This window comes from Nyctereutes procyonoides, unplaced genomic scaffold (genome assembly GCF_905146905.1).
Source record: "Nyctereutes procyonoides isolate TBG_1078 unplaced genomic scaffold, NYPRO_anot_genome, whole genome shotgun sequence".
NCBI lineage: Eukaryota > Metazoa > Chordata > Mammalia > Carnivora > Canidae > Nyctereutes > Nyctereutes procyonoides.
The window spans coordinates 4,997,012-5,022,776 of record NW_026575145.1 but is presented as its reverse complement, the minus strand read 5'-3'; the positions used below and the strand labels follow the sequence as shown (position 1 = coordinate 5,022,776).

The following is a 25,765-nucleotide window of genomic DNA, read 5'->3' as shown; positions in this document are numbered from 1 at the left end:
AGGCACAACATTATGCAGCTGATCTCTAGAACTTATGCATCATGCATAACAGAAACTATATCCTTGAACAGCAACTTTCCATTCCCTGCCCTGCTCCCTGAGCCTTGGACAACCAGCTTTCTTTTCTCTAAGTTTGACTATTTTAGACATCTCATGTAAGTGGAGTCATGCAGCATTTGCCCTTCTGTGACTGACTTTAGAAATAGACAGGAAGAATGAATCACTAAATTCTATTACTGACAGAAACTAATATTATATTATATGTGAACCAACAATAATTTAAATAAAAACTCGAAACTTTAAAAAAAAAGAGAAAGGAAGAAATTGAAAGAATACTACAATGTTTGAGGAACTGAGCCTGTAACTGGGTGAGCCATAATTTGTTGGTAGTACCTTTCTCCACTGTACAGGAATGTACCTCAAGATCTAATAAATAAGCCTTAAATTTTAACCTTTAAGAATTTTTAATCCTTTTATCCCCCACCACTACCTTTTATATTTTATTACTTCTAGAATTGTCACTGAACTGGCCAGGCTTCTTTGGTATATAGCTACAAATGATCATCTATTTTTTATTACAAGAGCGAAGAGCTAAACATGACCATGTTTTTTGCTTATTTGTTTGCTTGATTTTTTTTCATTTCTATGTATTTTGAGTAGAAATAGGTGAGAGAAAAAATACTATTCTTGCCCCCCATAATAGTCCCTAGCTCATTTTCATGTCACTGTTGACTGCTGTGTATTGATATTCCAGTGTCTTTGAGTCCCTCAGCTTGTGCTGATACTGTTTATGACAGAAGGGGACTATGCCCAAACAAATTTTTAAAATAACTTATTTCACAAATATCAAAACCTATAAGTGTGTGAAAACAAACTTGAAGTCCTGAGATGTTATGTATTTCTATAAAAAATATTTCTTAAAATTTAAACAACTTCCAGGGGGCACCTGGGTGGCTCAGTGACTGAGCATCTGCCTTTGGCTCAGGTCATGATCCTGGGGTCCTGGAACCAAGTCCTGTGTTAGGGTCCCTGCATGGAGCCTGCTTCTCCCTCTGCCTATGTCTCTGCCTCTCTCTTTACATCTCTCATGAATAAATAAATAAAATCTTTTTAAAAAATTAAACTTTTTTTAAACTAATACAATTTCCAAAAATACTTTTTTATGTATCCCCATATTGTTTATGGTAAATTACATTGTTAAATTAACAAATAGCCAACCTTAAAACTAACAATAAGGAACATCTGTCTAAGATATAATCTTTAAATACATTTAGAATCTGTTGCTTAGATACAGCATTGCCCCTTTGCCAATGACAGTCACCATAGAGTAGACTATTTCAGCACCCTGAGTGACATTGAGGTATCTCTCTCTGTTTTGGCAATACATTCAGAGACTAAAAAAATGTGAGAAAAAAGAAAAAGTTTAAAAGTTGGCAACCCCTGGCAATACTCATTAAAGAACATGGCGCAGAAGTTAAAAAGCTCATCGTGGAGCTACAGTCAGCATTAACACTACAGGGCTCCAGCATTTTCCAAGAAAATGCAGCACCTTCGGGCATTCTTTGAATTCCACTTGCCAGCCAAAGCACAGCACCACAGGCCAGAGAGAGTAAGAAAAATTGATCTTCTGTCAGGAACCAAAACGACCCCATAATCTTTGCCTACTTGAAAATTGTTAGTAAGCTATGAAAAGGCGTGGGAGAAGGAAATTTGGTACCGACATCTTTCCTGAGATCTTTCCAAGATACTCACTGTTCATCTTTAAGAAATGTGTACTCATGGATGGTTAGGGAAGATAACAAGAAAAGTAATATTTTATGTTTGCAATATAAGAGATGCTATGATAAGCACCTTCAATGGATAATTCTATTTAATACTTACATCAATACTATGAGGCTGGTACCATTATTACCACTCATTTTATAAGTGATGAAACTGAGTGAAATCAAGTAATTTGTTCAAGTTGAATAGTTAGCAGATGATAGAAGTGCGGCTCAAGCCAAATGGTCTGATGCCAAATCTTGCTTACCTACTTCTATAATATATTGCCTCAAAATAATGTCAAAATACAGTAGTTCAAACCCTTATTTCTTCCATGTCAGTAAGAGACTACTCCTAGCCTTCAAATATTCCCTAGAATAATTATTTATATAAAAAAAGAATGTTGGGATCCCTGGGTGGCGCAGCGGTTTGGCGCCTGCCTTTGGCCCAGGGCGCGATCCTGGAGACCCGGGATCGAATCCCACATCGGGCTCCCGGTGCATGGAGCCTGCTTCTCCCTCTGCCTGTGTCTCTGCCTCTCTCTGTGTCTCTGTGACTATCATAAATAAATAAAAATTTAAAAAAATAAAATAAAATAAAAAATAAAAAAATAAAAAAATAAAAAAAGAATGTTAAAAAGGTCAATTGGCAAAAAACAACTAATTTATATGCAACCCTTTTTGCTTAAGAATGTCATTAAATGTTTGATATTCTTTATGACCATATAATATCTTTCTATGCTCCTTTCAGAATGAACATGGACTCATTAAGCAAGTCTTGTACATTTAGCAGGTATAACACTGTGAGATCACACCACTGATAAAGTAAATAGGGAATCCATTTGCTCTGCCAGAAGCTTCATTAATTCCGGTAAAAAGTGGCAACAGTTCAATAATACAGGGTAGCATTCTAAAGTTCCACCAGGAGATAAATATAACTATTGGTTTGAATAATTATACTCAACCTAATGAATTAGAATCAAAAAATATTTTATGACACCACATCTTAAGCTAGAATTTTTAGAGAAACATGCAAACATGAAATATATCTGTGAAATAATTATTTTCTTATTCATTTTCATGTTTCATTTTAGCTATCATTTTAATGATAGTCAATCAAGTTAACTCATTATTTGAATTGGATTTTACATGTGTATTTTAGCAGAGTCCCTTTCATTATGCAAATTATTTTCTTAAAAAAAAGAGAGAGAGAGAGAGGGTACCTATGATTTAGCCTGACTTCCTTTGCAAAAGTATTTCAAATTTATCAAGGATGTATAATGCAAAAGAGCAAGTATTTAGGTCACTGTTAGGCACATTAACAGCAGCATTATCTTGCCACCAAGTGGTAGTTTCTGAATTACATTTCAGGAAAGTTACATTTTTCCAAGTATATCTTTTATATCATCTTTAATAGTTACTAAAAATAATCAAACCTATCACCAAAGTACAAAGAGAAGTAGTAGCTAGTATAGATGTTTTCCCAAAAATATCCATATTTGAGAGATTTTAATAATAAAAGGACTTGATATTTGGGCTTCCCAATTTGTTGGAAAATTCCATCAAGTTTTAAAGTATCCAGGATAAACAGAGGGTGATTAGGTGTAAGTATTCTGAGAGCTTAATTAAGTGCTTTGAATATGAAGGCATGGTATCATCTTTTAATCTCTGCTAAGGGTTGAATTCTGTCCCCAAAAGATATCTTGAGGTCAATAACCCCTAGTACCATAGAATGTGAATTGATTTGAAAATAGAGTTGTTGCAGATCAAATTAGTTAAAAAGAGGTTGTATTGGAATAGAGCAATCCCTAGTCCAATATGGCCGATGCCTTATGAGGAGAGGGGAATTTGGACCCAGACACTTACTAGAGGGAAGATGGTGTGAAAACATACGGGTGAAGATGGCCATGTACAGATGGAGGAATAGATTAGGGTGATACATCTCATAAGCCAAGGTACATCAGTATTGCCAGTTTCACAGAGCCCTGATGATACCATGTTTTTGGACTTCTAACCTCTAGATCTGTAAAACCAACAGATTTCTCTTATTTTAAGTTACCCAGTTTGTGGTACCTGATTACAGTAACCCAAAAAAACTAATGTAATTTTCCTTTTAAAAATCAATGTTTGTACTAGATGACCAGATAGATACTGATGCTGAGAAGGCAGGTATTTATGGAATGCTTAGTCTTAACTGAGCTCCCCAAATGAAAAATACACCTTTACTGAGCTGTTAGTTCAGGTACTGTTAGCTGAGATAAAAATCAATATAGGTTCAGAGAAGCAAATGTCAGGGTGGAGATAGAGTGACAAAATAACAAGACCAACAGAATAACTGGGCTGACCATCTGTGTTAACCAATTTGCTTTATCCAAAGGGAAAATAAACTTCTCATATCTTATCACAAGAGGTAGTTTTGCAAATTGGAGGTAGAGGCCTGTCCTCCCAGGGTGACTGTGGGATAGGGATGATTTTTCCTTGATGATTACATTTCAAAGAGCAGGTTCTCAGGTCTGTGAGAAAGACAGCCTTGGATCAGGAAACTGGCATGAGACTCTTAAAATGATTTATATCTCTAAAGCACAGAGAAAAACATCTTCAAGTACAAGTTTTCTAAGTAAATGCTCTAAGAGAAAAGAGATCCTCTATGGATGTGCCTGGGTGAGGGCCAAATCAGGGACCCAGAAGCAGAAAGAAGCCTTCAAAAGGTTAAGGAAGCAGAGGTAAATGTGAAGGCAGTCTTTCAGTCCTTAATTCTTCACTTCTGATGGAAGCTGGAGGTGTTATTCTCAAGATCTTCCTCTCCCTCAGGTTCAATCCCAAAGCCTGTGGTTTTTATCTCCCAAATGCTTACCTAATCTTTCCATTTCAAATGATTAGCCTATCTCTATCATTGGTGAAACTCTCTCACACTCCGGCCTGCACCGTGAGAATGGCCTCTTTATTGATCTCTTGTTCTCTAGCATCCTTCTCATCACTGTAACTATTTTAGAGTTTAAGCTTGATTCTTAATTTTGGCTGCTTAAGGTCTAACAGTAATTCATCATTATCATCAAAAGTAAAAAACTCAAGTTTTGAGGTATGTCATTAACTTGGTAAACTGGTATATTTGTCCCCAATCCTTGCAAGACAAATGGCATCATCTGTGTAAGAGAAAGCAACTGGTAGAGACTGACTTGATGAAAGATCACATTATTATAATCAGATTCCTACTAATAACTCACTTTATGACATTGAGCAAGTAATACAATATGACGATGTTGTCAACCTAAATAAGGAGGCAAACTGAGGCAAACTCAAAATGAGTTTGCCTCAAATTGAACCAGAAATTCTTTTCAGGAATAGTAGAGGCACTGCAGTTTGGGAAATGCATGCTGTAGCAAGCTATAGGCAAGTTTATCTAGGGTTTATCGGCAAGCAGTGCAGAGAAAGACAGTCCAGCCAGAGTCTAAGCACAAAGTTGATTGGCTTGAGAATGGGGAGAGATTCTTGGTGGATGTTCATTGATCAAGGGACAGTTATCCATCTTCTGTAAGTAAGGCATTGAATGTAAATCAGTCTCTCAGTTCTTTTTTTTTTTTAATTTTATTTATTGGGGGGGGGGACAAGCAGGGGGAATGGCAGAGGGAGAGGGAGAAGCAAGCAACCCATTGAGCAGGGAGCCTGATGCAGGGATCGATCCCAGCCCCTGGGATCATGAACTGAGGCCCAAGGCAGATGCTTAACCAACTGACCACCCAGGCACCCCAGGTCTTTCAGTTCTCAAATCCCATTCTGCTGAGGGCATATAAAGGAGAAGCTCCATTTCATATTCTCCAATTCCATTAGAGACTGAAATCCTTTCACAGTGTAACCAATCTATCAAAGTTAAATTAGAGAAGGGACCTCCCGGCTCTTCAATCCCACGGTTTATCAAAGGGGATTGGCAGCATAATAGTTTTCTGCTTTTTTTGTTTGTTTGTTTGTTTGTTTGTTTTTTAGGCACCAAAATTTTTATTTACCCTCCTTCCCACTCTCTTTGAACATTATAAACAATTAAACATTATAAACCAAACTAATCTTTTTGATCCAGGGTTGTGATAAGAACCATCATGTTACAAAGAGGTGGCCAGATCTATGTCTGCTTTTATGATTCTCTGGCCCTTCTCAACCTCAGGCTGTCACTTCTCTTGTCCTTTCTGGCTGTCCCTTAACAGTCTATTCTAACCTCTGTAAAATAGAAACTGAAAGTACTAACCTCATTGTTCTGTGAAACCTCTTCAAAAGAATGCCCAGCACTAAGCCAGGCTCTCTGGGGCATTCAAACTCTCAGAAGTTCCTCCCTTCCTTTTGATATCATTCATTCTCATCTGTCATGGGCTGAGGGACCAGTGAACCAGTAACTAAGAACATGGGTAGAAAGTTCATAGGCCAAGTGACGGCCTAGATGGTAAAGTGTATGGGCTTTGTGACCACCACTGCTGACTTCCAAACTAAGTAAGGACTGACTGAGTGAGCAGTTCCAAAACCCCTGAGCTCAGGGTTCCTTGTGGGTTTCTCCTATGTACTTCTATTATGACCAGGGCTTGAGAAGGGGCTTCTCCATTCCCTCTGCCACACCTAGAACAGTATGAAGGATGCAGCAAAGGCCAAAGACTAAGGTGACCAGCACTGGGGAGTCAGTGGGGGACATTAACAAACCTATCTCAAAGTTGGTGCCATTTGCTCTTGGGGAAGAGAGGTGGGACCCCAGCAAGGCCAGCAGTTATAAGGCAAACAATAAGCCTGGTTCTCAGTAGCGGTAATGATCGGGCTTGAAGGGGCCATCACGGGACAAGCCCAGGTACTGGGCCTGCTTCTCAGTCAGCTTGGTCAGCTTCACATTCAGCTTACCCAGGTGAGCTTTAGCCACTGCTTCATCCAGCTTTTTGAGCAGGACGTGAACCCCAACAGAGGACTTGTCTGGGTGGGTCCACAATTCTATCTGTGCCAGCACTTGATTGGTGAATGAGTTGCTCATCACAAAGATGGGACGGCCCATGGCACAGCCCAGGTTGACCAGCCGGCCCTCAGCCAACAGGATGATACGGCGCCCATTTTTCAGCCGGTAGCGGTCAACCTGGGGCTTGATGTTCACTTTCTCTACAGCATTTTCATTCAGCCATTTGACGTCAATCTCCATGTCAAAGTGTCCGATGTTACACACAATGGCATCATCTTTCATCTGTTCAAAGTGCCAGCCAAGGATGATGTCAACACAGCCTGTGGTGGTGACAAATATATTGCCTTCCTGACAGGCCTCATCCATAGTGGTCACCTCATAGCCCTCCATGGCAGCCTGCAGTGCATTGATGGGGTCGATCTCCGTGATGATGACGCGGGCCCCAAAACCCCGCAGTGCCTGGGCACAACCTTTGCCCACATCGCCATAGCCTGCTACCACTGCCACCTTGCCTGCAATCATCACATCTGTAGCCCACTTGATGCCATCTATAAGAGACTCCCGGCAGCTATACAGGTTGTCAAACTTGCTTTTGGTGACAGAGTCGTTCACATTGATGGCAGGCACCTTCAGCTTCCCGTTGGCCATCATCTTATATAGATTACGAACCCCTGTTGTGGTCTCCTCAGAAATGCCTCGGATGCCTGATAGGAGCTGTGGGTACTTGGTGTGGATGAGATTGGTAAGGTCACCTCCGTCATCCAGAATCATGTTGAGGGGCCCGTCCTTAAAGTACAGTGTCTGCTCAATGCACCACAGGTACTCCTCATCCGTTTCACCCTTCCAGGAGTACACTGGAATACCAGCCTTGGCAATGGCAGCAGCTGCATGGTCCTGGGTAGAGATGTTGCAGCTGGACCATTGCACCTCAGCACCCAGGGTTATGAGGGTCTCAATGAGGACAGCTGTCTCCACGGTCATGTGTAGGCAGCCAGCAATGCGGGCAGCCTTCAATGGCTTGGAGGCCCAGTACATCTCCCTCATGCGCATCAGGCCCGGCATCTCATTCTCCGCTATGTCCAGGGCCTTGCGTCCCCAGGAGGCCAGGCTGATGTCAGCGACTTTGTAGGGCAGTTTGTCTGACATGCTGGCAGCGCTTCTGCACAGAGCAATGGACACCGAAGGGAGCCGGCCTCAGGGGTAGGACCTGACACTGGTAGGGCGGCGCTGGGCAGAGCTGGTTTTCTGCTTTGGTCGTTCACCTTTTGGTTAAGCATTTCTCCTGAAGATACAAGAAAACACAGCACCATAGAGATTATGCAATAATTTCAGGGACCTCACTTCCTTTTTTTTTTTTTTTTCCTAAAATGATTTCTGGGGGAAAAAGTAAAAAGGTTCAAGACTATTCCCTCCTGTAGTTTTTCTTGGGCTCTAATTACCAAGGCCAATAAAAGGGTTCTTTTTACTCTCATGTATGGGTATTAGCATGAGGATTTTTGATAAGAGAATGGAGGAAAGAATAAGGCTTATAACCCTTACTTGCTAAGACACCTACTCTGGGAAGAATCTAAGAACTCTGATAAATTTACTTTAAACTTGCTAATATCAGTTTCTCCAGAAAGTATCTTAAAATTCATTGGCCCAACAAGTATTTGACCTTAAGAAGATTGTGTAAAGTGGAAAAATAATACTGAAAGCTCTCTGCTGCATAGAAAAACTCAGAATTATATGCCTTAGAAGCCCAGTTTTCTATCCCAATTAAAATAAAATGAAAATTTAAATTCGGAATATAGAAACACTACATTTCCCACGTTATAATTAAATCAGAATGCTATTAACATATTTCTAAACTATTGCCAATTAGAAATTGTTTAAAGAAGTCCAAGCAATTGTTTAATAACAAGGAAAATAGCAATTATTCTAGTCTTTACATAATGATAATTTTAATAGCATTTCTAGGAACCATTAATGGCTCTGATATTCGAGCAATTTTGAATCAAATACTAAAATTTCACCATGATTTTAGAATAACCAGGAGTTTTTGTTTGTCATTTTGTTCTTGTTTTTTACTTTCAAAGGAAAATTTTTATTTTCATTATATAGCTCACTTCAGGCTGGTAATGTTCATAACAGACATTTTCCATAAAACATATGGTTCCTTATATGTGTACTGTAAAGACATAATATAACAGCACTCTACGACAGCATGTAAATATAACTACAATAATTGCATTCTTATTTACCGTATGATAATGTCCCCTACTAATAAATAATACAAATAAAAAGATATTACATGCAGTAGCATATTATGCAAAATATTCTCATATTTTCCCATTTAACAGATTTTATTCTAATTGAATAAAACTGAAAACTATACTGGAAATTAAGAGACTTCATGAAAATTACATAGAATAACTAGAGTTACTATCTTTTCTCATATTCTACTGATTATTTGATATAAAACATCAGTTTTCTAAACTAATTTGAGATTAAAAAAAAATATAATCTAAAGGTAAATATAGGGATCCCTGGGTGGCTCAGCAGTTTAGTGCCTGCCTTCAGCCCAGGGCGTGATCCTGGAGTCCCAGAATCGAGTCCCACATCAGGCTCCCTGCATGGAGCCTGCTTCTCCCTCTGCCTATGTCTCTGCCTCTCTCTCATAAATAACTAAATAAAATCTTTATAAAAAATAAAGGTAAATAAAAACAGAAACTATGTAAGTATATGAATTACATGTTGTAAAATAGTATTAATTGGTTACAAATGGGACTGTAGGTTTGGTTTTGAATACTCGAGCAACAATACAAAGCAGTACAAAAATGATCAATTGGTAACAATCCATTTCTTAGCAGAAATAACACTGTTCCTAGAACAGACGCCACAAAGAAATTTCTCCTTTAAGAAATTTGAATATGTAATGAAAGATGCAGTAAACAAAACCTTCTAAGTAATTAAGCAATGAATTTTTATAAGATTGTTACTGATGCTAAAAATAGGATAACTTAAATAGCATTTTTATATAACAAGCACTATCTCAAGCTCCTTTTCTCTCCTTTAATTCCCATGTAATTCTATGGAATAACTACTATTGTCCGTGCCATTTAACGTTATTAGGAAACTAAAAATCAGAGATGTTAAGTAACTTTCCCAGGGTCACACAGTTAGTAAGTGATATAACTGGAATAATGGACTCAGGAGCTCCAAGTTTATTTTTTTCACCACTACACCAACTACTTCTGACCTAAGATGGCACAAAACTAAAGTACTCTTACTGAGTGGAGGAAACTCCGTTTATCAGGACCTAACATAATCAAGCCATTCAATTGATTAAATATATTTAAAAAGTACTTATCTTTTCCAGGATAGATCTTAGAGAGATGAGGAGCAACAAGCCTAGGGGCCCATTAGTTTATACAACTTTTTTTAAAGGCTCTGATAATTGCAAAACCACACTGCATCTGGGCAGAAGTTGGCAGAGCAAATGGTTTAAAAAGAGTAGACTGTAGACCCTCAAAACATCCATTCCTAGATGGGGGAATCTTTTTTTAATATACAAACAGCAAAATCCTGCTGAATGGCCTTTAAATAGATGAAGGCATTTCTCTCATGAAGCCCTTGTCTAATGAAGAGTACAAATAATTAAAAGATTGAAAATGAAAATTTTAAAGTGTAAAAACAAAGTATAATAATTATTATAGTTAGGGAAGTCCTGTGCTATGTGAGCTACATTGTAAGGACATATGCTTCCTGTTCTGAGATTTGGAAAAAAAGGAAACTAAAACCAGAGAATAATTTGATGCCCTTGTCCTTTCTCATGAAAAGGCATACCTCCATGATAGGTAGATTTCACTCAGCGCCATCATGAGAGAGATTTGATTTTTAAGTTTAATCTGAATTTTTAGAGGACAGGAATTGTGGCTGATGATTTTCTCAAAAACAAACAAATAAACAAAACATTATTTTTCCTCCCACTGAACATAAGAACTGGTATAGCAGTTTTAAAAAAAGAAAGAGGGAATCCCTGGGTGGCTTAGCAGTTTAGCGCCTGCCTTTGGCCCAGGGCGCGATCCTGGAGACCCGGAATCGAGTCCCACGTCAGGCTCCCGGCATGGAGCCTGCTTCTCCCTCCTCCTGTGTCTCTGCCTCTTTCTCTCTCTCTATCATAAATAAATAAATAAACAAATAAATAAATAAATCTTTAAAAAAAGATTTATTAAATAAAATAAAATAAAAAGAAAGAAAGAAAGAAAAAGAAAATAAATGAAAGAAAAGAAAAACCAAGCCAGACTTTTTTATTCATTGAATGTCAAATACTGAGCAGAGGCAGTAACTTTTTCAAATGTTTACTGGACTACAGTTCCAGAAGGGAATATGTTTCTAATTTTGCTGTCTACTCCCACCTTAAGGCTCTAAAGTCTACCTGTTAATCTACAAAGACTACATAAATCAAAACAAGAGAGGGAAAGTATAGATCAAGGAGAAAGAGAAAAGATTTCTTTATAGATCTATCAGATAATGAAATGTCCAAAATTCTAGCTATAATGGATTTTTAAAAACACATTTTTTTTCTCATCAGTTTACTCAATCCTACATAATTAATTCCTATTCTTTTAGATCAGGCAACATATACCTCGAATGACAATACTCAAAAATATAGCAGAAGTAATATAATTATAAGGACTTTTAAACTAATGTGTCAGGAAATTTGTCATTTGTAATTTTTTAAATAATTAAAGGCAAGACAGATTCAACATAAAAGCATATAAAGTCATTCTGGTATGACAGAAAGTTTTCACACCTGGGCAGATTACACTACCTCTCCTTAAGAGCAAATGAATACTCCAATTTGTCATTTTACAAAGAGGAAAAAAATTGTAGTCTTGCAGTAATATAACAATTAGTAGTAAATAATTCATAAGGTTTTACTTTTCTTTTGAATAAGTCCATCCAAAACAATAAAAATTTTAAAAAAATGAATAAGCCCATCCAAACAGAGCCAACTTTGTCAAAATTTTAACATATTATTTCTTTTCAGACTCATTTTCGCAGGTATTTAAACCAAAATACAACCAGTTCACTTTCTGTCAAACCTTTTACCACTTTCCATATTCATGCAAATTTATGTTTTTATATATATACTTTTCACTTTTTGGTATAGCTACACATTTTTACTTTAAGATAATCAGAAACCTTTTTTTTTTTTATAATCTTTTTTTCCTTTGATAATCAGAAACCACAGTCCTAATTAAAACATAGACACACAGACACACACCCCTTAAAAATACATTGTATTTCTTTAATAATCATTCGCTCTGTTATAGTCTTGATTTTCCATATTTTTAAAAAGATTTTTATTTATTTATTCATGAGAGACAGAGAGAGAGGCAGAGATATAGGCAGAGAGAGAAGCAGGCTCCATGCAAGGAGCCCAATGTAGGACTTGATCCTGGAACCCCAGGGTCACACCCTGAGCTGAAGGCAAACGCTCAACTGCTGAGCCACCCAGGCATCCCCTGATTATCCATATTAATTACACTTATAATTGAAATCATTCTATTTCCTACAGACTAGAGGAAATTTGGAAAAGTGTAATTTCATTTGTTATACATAAGATCAGCATGGCTCACAAGTCCATACAGTACATTTCCCTATAATCACAATACCTATTTACATTTCTTCAAGCAAGAAAGATATAGCATGTATCCTGTATTAGTTTTCTGTTGCAGCATAATGCATTACCACCATCTTTCCTGCTTAAAATAATACAAAGTCTTTATCTCTGTTTTTAAAACTCAGGCGTCTGGGTCTTCTTGATTGAGTTCTCTGCTTAGCCTCACTGGCTAAAATCAAGGTGTCTACCTGGCCAGCACTGAAATCTTAACTAAATTTGGGGGCCTTTTCCTAAACTCGTGCCAGCTGCTAGTTTAATTAAGTTCCTTCTGACTGTGGGACTGAGGTACCCCCCCCCCCTTTTTTTTCCTGGCTATTGTTAGGAGTCACTCTGAGCTCCTTGAAACTCTCCTTGGGTCTTAGCCACTGAACTCCACAACATGGCATCTTCTTCAAAGCCAGGAGGAGAATCTCTACTCTGCTGCTCTGTTGTTAATTTGGGATTTCTGTGGACACCTCAAGGCTGAGACTTCCTATTCTGTCATCTGGCTGACATTAGCTTAGGAAATTTTTCATTAACTAGGCCTTCCAAAAAAAAAAAAAAATCTGAAAAATGTTAAGCATGCACTTTTATTATATTCTATACAAAATTTTCAAAATTAGTGACTATATTAGCAGCTTCTGTGAGAGGGCATTTTTCTGAAAAGTCTAGCCTATTTAAACTACCTTAAGTTTAGCTTTTTCCTTTCTGTTTACTCAAATTAGATTATATTAGATTTATATGAGCATTTCTATTAATTCTATATAACATTTATTCTTTATTAGCTGATCAGAATTAGAGTTTCTTTAAAGTTAAGAAACTTCATAATCTAATGTGTTACATACAAATAAAAGATGTCACACTAACATTAACACAAGAAATAAAGCCTCTTTTCTTTTACAGAAAAGATGCTCAAATCACAAAGGGCTTGCAACCTGTTTTACAACTTTCTCTACAGATGAAAGTAATAGAGGCACAGAAAGATTTAAAAAAAAAGAAAAGAAAGAAAAAACAACTCCTGTGAGGTGAAATAGACTAACAACCCCCCCCACACACACAGACAACATAGACACAAACCCTTTCAAGTAGGCTCTAAGAAAGGCTAATTACTTACCCTAAATATATCATGCATTATGTATTTCACCCTTTCTTCAGCTGTAAGACATATGGTCTCCTGTGGGCTACTACTTTTCTCCCCCGCTGTGAATTTAAACCTTCCACACTATGAAATTCCTGAAACAAAAGAAACACAGACACTTAAAAGTTTATTATTTGATTTTACTTTTTGAAGCTTTCACAGATTTTGACATTGAAACACTGGCATCTCACACAATATACCTGTTTCAAAACCAAAAAGATAGAGTCCAACTAACGTCAGAACAAGTTAGGGGCAGACGGGGCTAGGCAGAGAAAGATAGGGAAAGGCCCCAGAGTCAGGCTCCTATGCATCTCAAGAAAACAGAGATAAGACAGTAAAAACAGAAAAAAATAAACCAGGCTCTCTAGCTCCAAAGTTTTAGGGAGTATCCCTAACACGGACCATCTCCTTCAATGGCTACTAAGAAATCCCAGATGCAGAGAAATGTTATGGAAGAGATACTAACCAGAGAGAAGGGAACACCGTGTTTGTGCTCATGTTATTTACAAAGAAACATCTTATTTGTTAGAAGTCCACCATGTCTGTTCTAAATATAGACATGATATTTACAAATATACCCTGATATTGACAAGAAATCTATCAAGTTCCCTGGTCAGTTTCCTAAAAAAGACCAAAAAAGCCCTCAGTGGCAACCCTGTTGGGACCCCTCTTACTTTTGAGAGCTTTCTCAGTATCTCTGCTTAATAAACGTCTATAGCTTCCCTCACTCTGTTGTCCAAGAGAGTCATTCTTCGACTCTGTGAGACAAGAACCAAGCTCTTGTGTATCACAGCCAGAATCAATTGGATAAAAGATTGCTGTGATGAACTCCAGACCTAGCCAGACTAGGTATTTCAGATTCCTCTTTGCAAGGTAGTAAACAGGATAATGAGGCATTAATCATCTTTTAACCAGTGCTTCATTATTACTTATAGGTTTTTCATTTTATAATTTTTGAAAGATAAAGACATCATGGGTCATGTGACATTAACATATGAGGACTCTAATATTAAGTCCTTCTCTGCCACAACTCAGCAAGGACTCCATGATCAGGAAGGTCAGAGATTTCAAAGTTGCACTTGTGATTTCCTTCAACCCTGAGCTGTTTTCCAATCCAGTGAATGTAACATCTCAGTGGGACTTCCATAAGAGTCAGTTACAATTCTCAAAATGTTAAAAACATAATGCCCAAACAAATAAAATGCATGTAACAGAATTTCATTTACTTAATGAGGGAAACAGCAGGATGCAAATCTAGTTCAAAAGAGGATTTGAGAGCTGACATTTCATATAGTGAAGAAAAGGAACAGTGAAGTGAGTTCAATACATAATAAAAAATTAACTTTTGTTAAGCTTTTGAGGATATCTTTTCTGTACTGGCCAGAAACACATCATGCTTTATCAGTTTTGTAGAATTATAAACTTCATAAGCCCCAAGCAATTGTTCAATGTTGTGTATTTCCAGAATGAGGCAGCTTCACTCACTTAGGCAGGCTTGTTAGATAATGTTCTAGTGTGGTCTATTACAATTATATTGTCATATTTTACCTTATTTTCAAATTTGGATATTTTTTACTTATTTTTTAGAATGATCACTCATATTTATTGGCAAGGTGATATACACCAATCATATTACTTGTCCTCTGAAGTTCAGTGAAGTGCCAAGGCTTGCATTTAGGAACTTTATCCAAAATCTTGTGTGAGAGGTTCATTATAGAGCCAGATATGACAATATCCTATTGTAGAATTAAGCATCCCTTTAGTTGGATCAGGAACAGAACTTGCTTCTAGGTGGCAGTACTCAAGAGTTCAGGGGTGTACTGCCACACAGGAGAACTATAGGTTTCCCAAATTGTTGCACCCAGAACAGAGGTCTGCACAGAATTTCTAGCGCTTCCCATGGTAGGAACACCATGCACTTCACCAAAGAAAACATTATGTCTGTCATTTCATATGCCAGCTAAAGACTCCTCCAGGGTAGATTTAATGAAACGTAGTTGAAGCTCTAATTAAAACTTTCATGCAGCTCTAGAGTGTGGACCCCTGAGTATCTTTCAAATACTAATCTATCATAACTTTTTACTGTGGCTAAATATACTTAACAGAAAATTTGCCTTCTTTATCATTTTTAGGTATATAGTTAAGTGACATTAAGTACATTTGCATCTTGTACAATAGTCACCTTTATCCATCCCCAGAACTTCATCATCCTATCCTGTACCCATTTATCCCCACTAATAGCAGGCTCTGGTAACCACTGTTCTATGTTCTGTGTCTGTGTGTTCAACTACTCTAGGTATCTCATATGAGTGATGTCATAAAATATTTATACTTACATCTGGCTCGCTTCACTTAACGTGATATCTACATGGCTCATCCTTGTAGCGTATGTCAGAGTTTTATTCACTTCTGGGGCACCTGGGTGGCTCAGTTAAGTGTCCAATTCAGGATTTTGGCTCAGGTCATCACGTAGTTTTGGTATCCAGCCCTGTGTGGGCTTCATGCTCAGTGGGGAGTCTGCTTTAGATTCTCTCTCTCTCTCTCTCTCTCTCTCTCTGCCCCTCCCTCCCTCCCCCTCCCTCCACTCCTCCACCCTTAGGCATGCATGTGTACACACACACACTCCCCCTCATAAACAAATAAACCCTTAAAAAAGAATTTTATTCATTTATTTCAAAAAATTATCTTTTTAGTTGCAGTATAATTGACATATAATGTTAGTTTTAAGTGTATGACATAATGATACAATGATTGTATACACTGTGAAATGATTACCACAAGATCTACTTAACATACCTTGCCTCACATAGATACAAAAGAAGGGAAAAAAACTTTTTTTCTGTGATGAGAACTTTTGAGGTCTATACTTTTACCTATTTGCAAGTAAGTAATACAGTATTTTTAACTGTACTTACCATGCTTTACCTTACATCCCTGTGAATTATTTATTATATAAGAAGTTTGTACCTTTTGACCCCCTTTACCCATTTCTCCCACCCCTAATCCCCATGTCTGATAACCACTAATCTGTTCTTTATGAGTTTGGTTTTCATTTTTCTGTTTTTTCTTGCATGGAGCTCCATGCAGGGAACCTGACATGGGACTCGATCCCAGGACCCTAGGATCACGCCCTAGGCCGAAGGCAGATGCTCAACCAGTTAGCCGCCCAGGAATCCCCCCCCCTTTTTTTTTCCTTTTTATTAAAAACAAAAATCAAGGGACGCCTGGGTGGCTCAGTGGTTGAGCATCTGCCTTAGTCTCAGGGCATGGTCCCAGGGTCCTGGATCAAGTCCCACATCAGGCTCCCTGTGAGGAGCCTGCTTCTCCCTCTGCCTATATCTCTGCCTCTCTCTTTCTGTGTCCCTAATGAATAAATAAATCTTTAAAAAAGTAAATAAAATAAATAAATAAAAACAAAAATCACAAAATCTGGGGAGAGATAAATGGAAGTACAAAGTTATGAGATTCTTATATTAAACATAAGGTAGCATAGTATCACTTGCAAGTAAGGTATGATAAATTAATGATGTATGTAAATCCTAAAAAGAATTAAAAGAATACAACTCATAAGTCAAAGAAGAAAAATAGAACAATAATGGATGGTGTACACATCAAAGAGAAAAATGGAAGACTTAAGCCCAGCAATATAAAAAAAATCAAAATGAGATAAAGAGACAGAACTTGACATATTTTATACAACAAAAAACAAAAATAAAAACAAAGCCCAACTAAATGCTGCCTACAAGAAAACTGCATTGAGTATACACAGAAAAAAAGTAAAATAATGGAAAAATATGCCATGCTATATCTTTCAAAAGAAAATAGGGGTGGTTCTATTAAAATCAAAGTTGATTTCAGGGCCGAAGAGTAATTGTACAATGATAGGAAGATAAATGCATCAAAAAAAAATAAGACAAAACAAAAGTCATAGATGTTTCTGAACCAAATAACAAAGATTCAAAGTACTAAAGCACAAACTTATAAAACTGAAAGGAGAATAAGCGAATCTATGATAGTATTCACGGATTTCAACACTCCTCTCAGAATAACAGAACAAATAGAAAAACCTTAAAAACTTTAAAAAAAAAGAACACTATTAAATAAGTTAATTGAACTGATACTTATGGAGCTGAACTGAACCACTTATGGAATACTTTACCCAACAACATAAATGCACACACTTCTCCAGTGCACCGAAAACATTCATCAAGAACGTTCACAATAAAACAAATCTCAGTAAATTCAAAAGGATGCAAATAATACAAAGTAAGTTCTATGAATGAAATGAATGAATGAATGAATGAATGAAATCAATAATTCAAAGCTACCTGGAGAATCCACAAACATTTGGAGATTAAATGGCATTCTTTTAAATAATACATAGGTCAAAGCAAAAATCAAAAGGGAATTTAGAAATATTTTGAACTCAGTGAAAGTAAGAACACAATGTACCCAATGTATTGGATGCAGTTAAACATAAAGGGAAATTTATAGCAGTAAAGTTCTAAATTAAAATAGAATAAAGATTACAAATAAATATGTGCAGATATTACCTTGAGAAACTAGAGAAATAAAAGCAGACAAACCAAAATGTAAACAAATGAAAGTAATAATAAAGGTAAGAGTAGGAATCAATGATATAGAAAACAATGACCAAAAAACTCAATGAAAACAAAATTTGGTCCTTTTAGAAAATTAATGAAATTTATTAACCTCTGCCCAAACTTATGTGAAAAGAGAGAGGAAAAAGACACAAATTGTAAACATCCAGCAATGGGTGATACCACTTATAGTAATAATAAAAATATAAGCTACTTAGAGATAATTCAGCAAAAATTCCAAGAACTATTCATTGAAAACTACAAAACATCTTAAAGCAATTATAGGAGACCAAAATTAATAATGAGGTAGAAAATGTTTATGGGTCAAGTTGACCCAATATATTTATTATTTCATATTTTTCTAAGTGATCTTTGGATTCAATACAATCCCAATCAAAATGCCGGCAGGACTTTTTATAGAAATAAATTGAAATTCATATTGAAATGCAAGGGACCTATAGTAGTTGTGTTGGTTAAGTTTACATGTCATCTTAACCAGGCCACAGGGTGCCCAGATATTTTATCAAGCAATATTCAAGGTGTTTCTGTGTTTTTGTATGGGACGGACATTTAAATTGTTAGACTGAGCAAAATAGATTGCTCTCTCTAATGTGGGTAGGCCTCATCCAATCAGTTGAATAGAACAAAATGACTGACCTCATCCCAAGTAAGAATTTTTCTGCCTGCCTTACAACTAGGGCATTACCTTTTGTCCTGCCTTAGGATTCAAACTGATATACACGCACTTCCTGAATATCAAGTCTGCCAGTATTTGGGTCTCCAGCTTACTGACTCAACATGTTGATTTTGGGATTGTCAGGATATATATATATATAAAACAAATCTCAATAAATTCAAAAGGATGCAAATAATACAAAGTAAGTTCTATGAATGAAATGAATGAATGAATGAATGAATGAAATCAATAATTCAAAGCTACCTGGAGAATCCACAAACATTTGGAGATTAAATGGCATTCTTCTAAATAATACATAGGTCAAAGCAAAAATCAAAAGGGAATTTAGAAATATTTTGAACTCAGTGAAAGTAAGAACACAATGTACCCAATGTATTGGATGCAGTTAAACATAACTTGGCATAACATAGCTTGGCAACACATTTATAATATATCTGTTTTTTTAACTCCTAAATGTTCTGTATATTTTATATATATATATATATATATATATATATATGGAGATTAGATAGATGATAGATGATAGATAGATAGATAGATGATAGATAATGGAGAGATATATATGGAGATACAGATGGAGATCTTTACCCTATCAGTTCTGTTTCTCTAAAGAGCCCTTACTAATATAGTAGCCAAAAGAACTTTCACAAAATGCTAAATTTGGAAGGTGTGTTATAAAGTTACAGTAATCAATAGAATGTGGTAATATCATAAAGACAGAAAAATAGATTGATATAGAGTTCAGAATTAGAATCATAGTTCAGAATATAGAGTTCACATTGATCCATACATATATGATCAATTGATATTTGGCAAAAGTGCAAAATACATTTAAGTGGGCAAAGAATAGTCTTTTCAACAAATGATGTATGGACCATGACTATAAAACTTCTAGAAAATATAATAGGAATTTTTTGGTGAGTTTTTGTTAAGCAAGGATTTTTTCATATGACACAAAAAACACAATCACTAAAAGAATAAAAGGATAAGTTGTTCTAAAAAAGTTTTTAAGAACTTTTACTATTCAAAAAATACTCTTAAGAAAGCAAAAAGCAAAATACAGAGTGGGAGAGAATATTTGCAAGTGATGAATTTGATAAAATGCTTATATTCAGAATATATAAAGATTTCTCAAAATCCAAGCATAAGAAAACAAAAAAAAAATTGCTTTAAAGGAGCACAAGATTTGATCAGATATTTCAAAGAAGATATATTTGACAAATGAGCACAGTAATATCCATTCAAAATTATTAGCCATTAGGGAATGTCAATTAAACCACACTGAGGTACCATTGTACATGTTTTAAAATAGTTTACATTCTAATTAACAAGAACAAAATACCAGGTAAGAGTGAAGATGTAGAGCAACTAGAGTGCTCATACACCTAAAACAGTACAACCACTTTGGGGTAAGGGATAAGGTAACAGGAGTGTCATAAAAGATAAACCTACAATAACCATAAGGCTGAAGTTATATTACTAGGGGTTTACTCAAAAGAAATGAAAGACTATCCATACAAAATTGCTGTGCAAAATTTTACAAAGAGTTTATTTTTAATAGTCAATATTATAAACAATGTAAGTATTTTTAAATGGTGAATTGAAAAATCATAGTATGTATAATGCAGTATTATTTAGACATATTTTTTTAGATTGGTACATGCAGCAACATGGATCAATCTCAAAATAGTTAAGCTGAGTAAAAACGGCCAAACAAAAAGATGATATTAGTATTAATGATTTCACTTGCATAACATTCGTGGAAATGCAAACTAAACTGTAAAGATAGGAGATAGAAGTGTGGTAACTGATAACTGGGGTGGAGAGTTTGAGGGGGTAGTCATGGAGGTGAAGAGTGGCTGGATGGATATGGAAATCACAAAGCAGCATGAGGAAACTTTTGGTGGTGACTGCTTCATTATCTTCATTGTGGTGATGGTTTTATACATTTATTAATAAACTTAACAACTGTACATTTTATTTTTTTTATTTTTTAAGATGTATTTATTTTGAGAAAGAGAGAGAGTACATGGAAGTGGGAGTGGGGAATGCAGAGAGAGAGATAATCTTAACCAGCCTCCATGCCTAGCAAGACTTACTTGCAGGACCCTAAGATCATCCCAAGAGCTGAAACCGAGAGTTGGCCACTTAACTGACAGAGCCACCCAGGTGCCCCGAAATTGTATACTTTAAATATGTGCATGTTAACTCTCCTTCAGCAAAACCATTCAAACAATTTGCGTTTCTTATACAACAAATGAAGTAGGGCATCCAAGATGACTAATAGAATAAAGCATCATTTATATATGTTTTAGCATTAGGTTTCTCCAGTTCTTTGCATCACCAGCTTACCTTTTGACTTCTTCTGGCTCTAGGACTAATGTGCAGTTTCCTCTTAGAATTAATTATAGGGCCCCAAATTATTTTTTCCCAGCTTCTTTGAGGCGTAAATGATAAAATTGTATATAATCAAAATGTACAAAAAATGAAATAAGATGTACAACATGGTGATTTGAAATGCATACATATTGTGAAATGATTACCACAAAATAAAGTTAATTAACACATCTATTACCTCACATAGTTACCTCACATATGTGCATTAGGCTTTTGCTCTGGAGCAGGCAACTTCATCTTTTGCATTCATTCTTCTTCTAACTTATCTTCTGGTTTCTAGAAACATCTTGTTTGGGGGTTTTGTTTGCTTGTTTCTCCTGGGTATTTCTTTTATAAGTTCTTAAAAAGCTTGGCAACACACTTATAATATATCTGTTTTTTAACTCCTAAATGTTCTGTACATAATATATAAAATGCTATACTGTTCTAAACAGATGTTTTAGGTAGATTTTAGAGTGTATGTGCAAAAATTCATGTGTTGGATCACCTGGATGGCTCAGTTGGTTAAGTGGCTGATTCTAAATTTTAGTGCAGGTCTTGATCTCAAGGTTTTGAGATCCAACTCTGTCAGCCTTCATGCTAAGTGGGGGAGTCAGTTTAAGGATTCTCTCTCCCTCTGTCCCCCCCACTCCCTCGTTCTCTCTCTCAAATAAATAAATCCAAAAAAGAAAAAGAAAAAAGAAAAGAAAAGGAAAGGAAAGAAGGAAAGGAAAGGAAAGGAAAGGAAAGGAAAGGAAAGAGAAAGAAAGAAAAGAAAGAAAAGAAAAAAAGAAAAGAAAAGAAAAGAAAAGAAAGAAAAGAAAAGAAAAGAAAAGAAAAGAAAAGAAAAGAAAAGAAAAGAAAAGAAAAGAAAAAAGAAAAGATTCATGTGTTGATGTGATTTTGCTAGAACCCTGGAAGAACAGGGAGGAGATCTTTGACCTAAATTCATAAAAGTTTCAAAGAGAAAACCACAAATCTATTGAGATATAAGATTTCTGAATTGTTAATAGGAGAGGTTATGCTTGTCTTAGAAATATTTTTGTTTCTTTTCGGGTGAAAGATGGGAATCCCCAGAAGTTGCTACAGAATAATAGAGAATTATTATGGATTATAAACTGGAGAAGAGTAGGGAGAGAGAAAGAAAGAGATTAATAACCAGAATATATGTGAAAGAGCAGATTATCTAGATAAAGTCAAGAATCTAAATCAAGACCTGCTGTACATGCAGAATCTTAGTGTCAGATCTGAAACTCAATTTTCCTTCTGTAAATTGTCAATGGTGATTGTATTTAATACATAATTTTGTTGTGATGAGAAAAAGCAGTGACTTTCAAATGTTTGGCCCATGCCCTACTGTAAAAAGCAATTACATCAAGAAAAAAAAGGGGCACTTGCACACACAGGCAAACATAGGCAAACAGAATTGAAACAAAAAGAATAATGCTTAGTCTTTCTAAAAGTGATGAACTCTGAAATATATACTCTATTCCATTCTATTCTATTAGAATGTGTGGTTTCAGACACACTAAGATGATCCCATTGTACACTAAGGATAAAACATAGTTTTAAAAAAATGCAAAGATAACGTTTATGAAACACATATCAGTAATTGTATTCCAAGCATTTTTTGAAAGAAAAACCTTTTAATGCTTTTGTTGTACAGTGTTCTATTTTTCATTCTTTTACTCTCATTTCTTTTTTAATGGTTTTTGACCTTGAATTTCGCATTCAGTGGCCATTATATAAACATTTATTTTCTCTGTATTTTCTTTTAAATGCTGTAGTTCCAAGGCTTTAAATACCAAAGCAAAAAATTACTATTTCTGAAAATTGCACTTGATAAAAGCAAACAATGTTTTGAAAAAGTGCTTACAAAATTCCAAAAGGTTCATTTTAGTGGCTAAGCATATAAACTATTTTCTTCATTTTGCTAAATTTTAACTCTTGCTCTTGAGCTAAAATGTTAACTTTTTTGAAAAAAAGTTATTGACTCATTCATTCAAAGGATAACTATCTGTTGAGTGTAATGAATCAGATTTTGTTTTAAATACTCAGGAGAAAATACAAAATCTTGTCAATGGTATAGAGAAGTTTATAGTCTATTTGTTTTACTCATAAAATGGCACCAAACATTCATTATATGATTCTTGGTTCTGTGAAGAACAAGACATATTTTTCCTGGGTTTCCAAAATGCCCATGATTATTAATTATAAAAAAACAAACCTTCAATAGATTCATAGGAGTTCAGCTGAAAAGAGGCTCACATTACAGATATCTTAACCATTAGAATACAGACCGTATTTATACAGAATCCTTTGAGGATTTCTATGCTTAATATGATTATGCCTTTAAATAACATGACTGTGGAAATATGGTATAAGCACGGAGAGCCTTCATAGTATTTCCGTGGATTCCTTACTACCTTAAATTCAAATTTAAAATATTATGCACTACTTTTTCTGAGTAAAAATAGAATACATATCCACATGAGAATATTTGAAAATAATTAGAGATGCCAAAAAGAAGTCTTTTATGAAAACAACCAGTATTATACATCCTGCTAATATGTCCTTATCAATGTGCCATATTTTATTCATGCAAGTCCTTAGTATTATTTTAAGTCTTTTCTATTTTAGTTATGTGAATCCCAAACCAACATTCACATACTAAATATGTTTGTGTCAATATATAATTATCATCCATCTTTATAAATTATCCTACAAAATAGTTGTGCCTATTAATTACTCCAAACACCTGGCATGAAAGGGAATTTTTCACAACATATGTATGAACGTTTAGTGCTATCTCTCACAGTTTGATAAGCTGACTTTTCTATTTATTTAATTCACATTTACTTGATTGCTACTAAATTGCTTATCTTTCAAAGTGTATTTGTCATTTTAAGTTCTTTTAGTTGTCTCTTTCCTTTGCCCATATGAATTGGTTTTTGTTTGCTTTTATGTTACTTTTATAGATGAACTTTGTGAAATTCAAACAAATTTACTATACTTATGGTACATGAATTTCAAAATTATATACATTGAATATTAAAAAGACAAAGTGCTTTAGGCTGCCTGGGTGGCTCAGTGGTTGAGGTCTGCCTTCAGCTCAGGTTGTGATTCCTGGGGTCATGGGATCCGGTCCTGCATCAAGGTCCCCACAGGGAGCCTGCTTCACCCTCTGCCTATGTCTCTTCCTCTCTGTGTGTCTTTCATGAATAAATAAATATTAAAAAAAGACAAGGTGCTTCATATTATAAAAATTCTGTCAACTATCTGAATAAATTTTAAATAGAAATACCATGTTACAACATCACACACTTCCTAATTTTTAAAAGTACTTATTACTAAGGGAAGTAGATCAGAATTTTTGCATTTAGCTTTTCCTTTCTACATTAAATTATTACAACAGATTTTCAAAAAAAATTTAGTTGCTATTTGTGGAAGTGAATCCTAACAACTGGCTATTTTTGCAACCTCATATCATTCAAGTGTGTCTCATTTATATATGTCTCCACAGTTCCTAGAACATAAAACATGCTATAGGAATACAATAACCTTGAATTGCTAGACGGTTTTAAGAACTCATTAAGATAAATAGAGTTTTAATATTACTAAATGTTTAGAAAGCAATAGTATAATGTTTTCAGACAGAATCAATAAATTTACATGCAGAGTTAATAAATACTGAATCACTAGGGTCCAAAAATAAATAAATGGTCAAATAATGATTTAGAGACACTACATATTGGGAGTCTATGACCATCTTCAGCTCAGGGCATGATCCAAGGGTTCTGGGACCGAATATCACATAGGGCTCCCTGCATGGAGCCTGCTTCTCCCTCTACCTCTGTCTCTGCCTCTCTCTGCGTCTCTCATGAATAAATAGACAAAATAATTTTTAAAAATGAACTATGTTTTTCTTTTGTCGTTGGTGGGTTTTTGTTTTGTTTTGTTTTTAAATGATTTTATTTATTTATTCATGAAAGACACAGAGAAAGGCAGAGATGTAGGCAGAGGGAGAAGCAGGTTTCAGGCAGGGAGCCCGATGTGGGACTTGATCCTGAGACTGAGGATCATGCCCTGAGCCACCCAGGTGTCCCATGTTGGTGGTGTTTTAAATTAGGCTTCAACAACTCACAAAAATCAATGTCTTCTTATATGGTATGTAGTATATAGTTGGTATTTTTATATTCATAACTTTTTTAGTTGATAAGAGTTTTAGATAATTGTATCCATATTCTACGTACAATTATAAATTATTTTTAAATAAAATGGAATATTTTTCTGAAATATTTTCACATGTATTTGTAGCTATGTAACAATGACAAAATATTCCAACAAAAATATTTTCTACAACTTATTTATTTTTAATGAATTCTGGCAATTTTGGCACATTATAGAAAACATTATTGAGACTGTTTCTTCATTTATACAATGAAGTTAGTAGTATAAGACCTGTAGAGTTTTTAATGGGAGGAAAATCCGATGATTAATTTAAAGCATTTAGCAGAATGCTTGGTACATAACATGTAATGAATCAATGTATTGGCTATAATCAATATTACTCTGAATAGTGATCTTTTTTTTAGTTGATACCAAGACTAAACTGTAATAGT

At 35.4% G+C, this 25,765-nt stretch overlaps 1 protein-coding gene across 1 annotated transcript; it reads right to left on the bottom strand.

Annotated features, from left to right (window-relative positions):
• Nucleotides 1-6,382: 6,382 nt before the first annotated feature.
• LOC129499485 (adenosylhomocysteinase-like) lies at nucleotides 6,383-7,902 on the bottom strand. Its single transcript, XM_055309247.1, has one exon. The coding sequence runs from the start codon at nucleotides 7,825-7,827 to the stop codon at nucleotides 6,532-6,534; it is 1,296 nt and encodes a 431-aa protein (XP_055165222.1). The 5' UTR covers nucleotides 7,828-7,902; the 3' UTR covers nucleotides 6,383-6,531.
• Nucleotides 7,903-25,765: the final 17,863 nt, after the last annotated feature.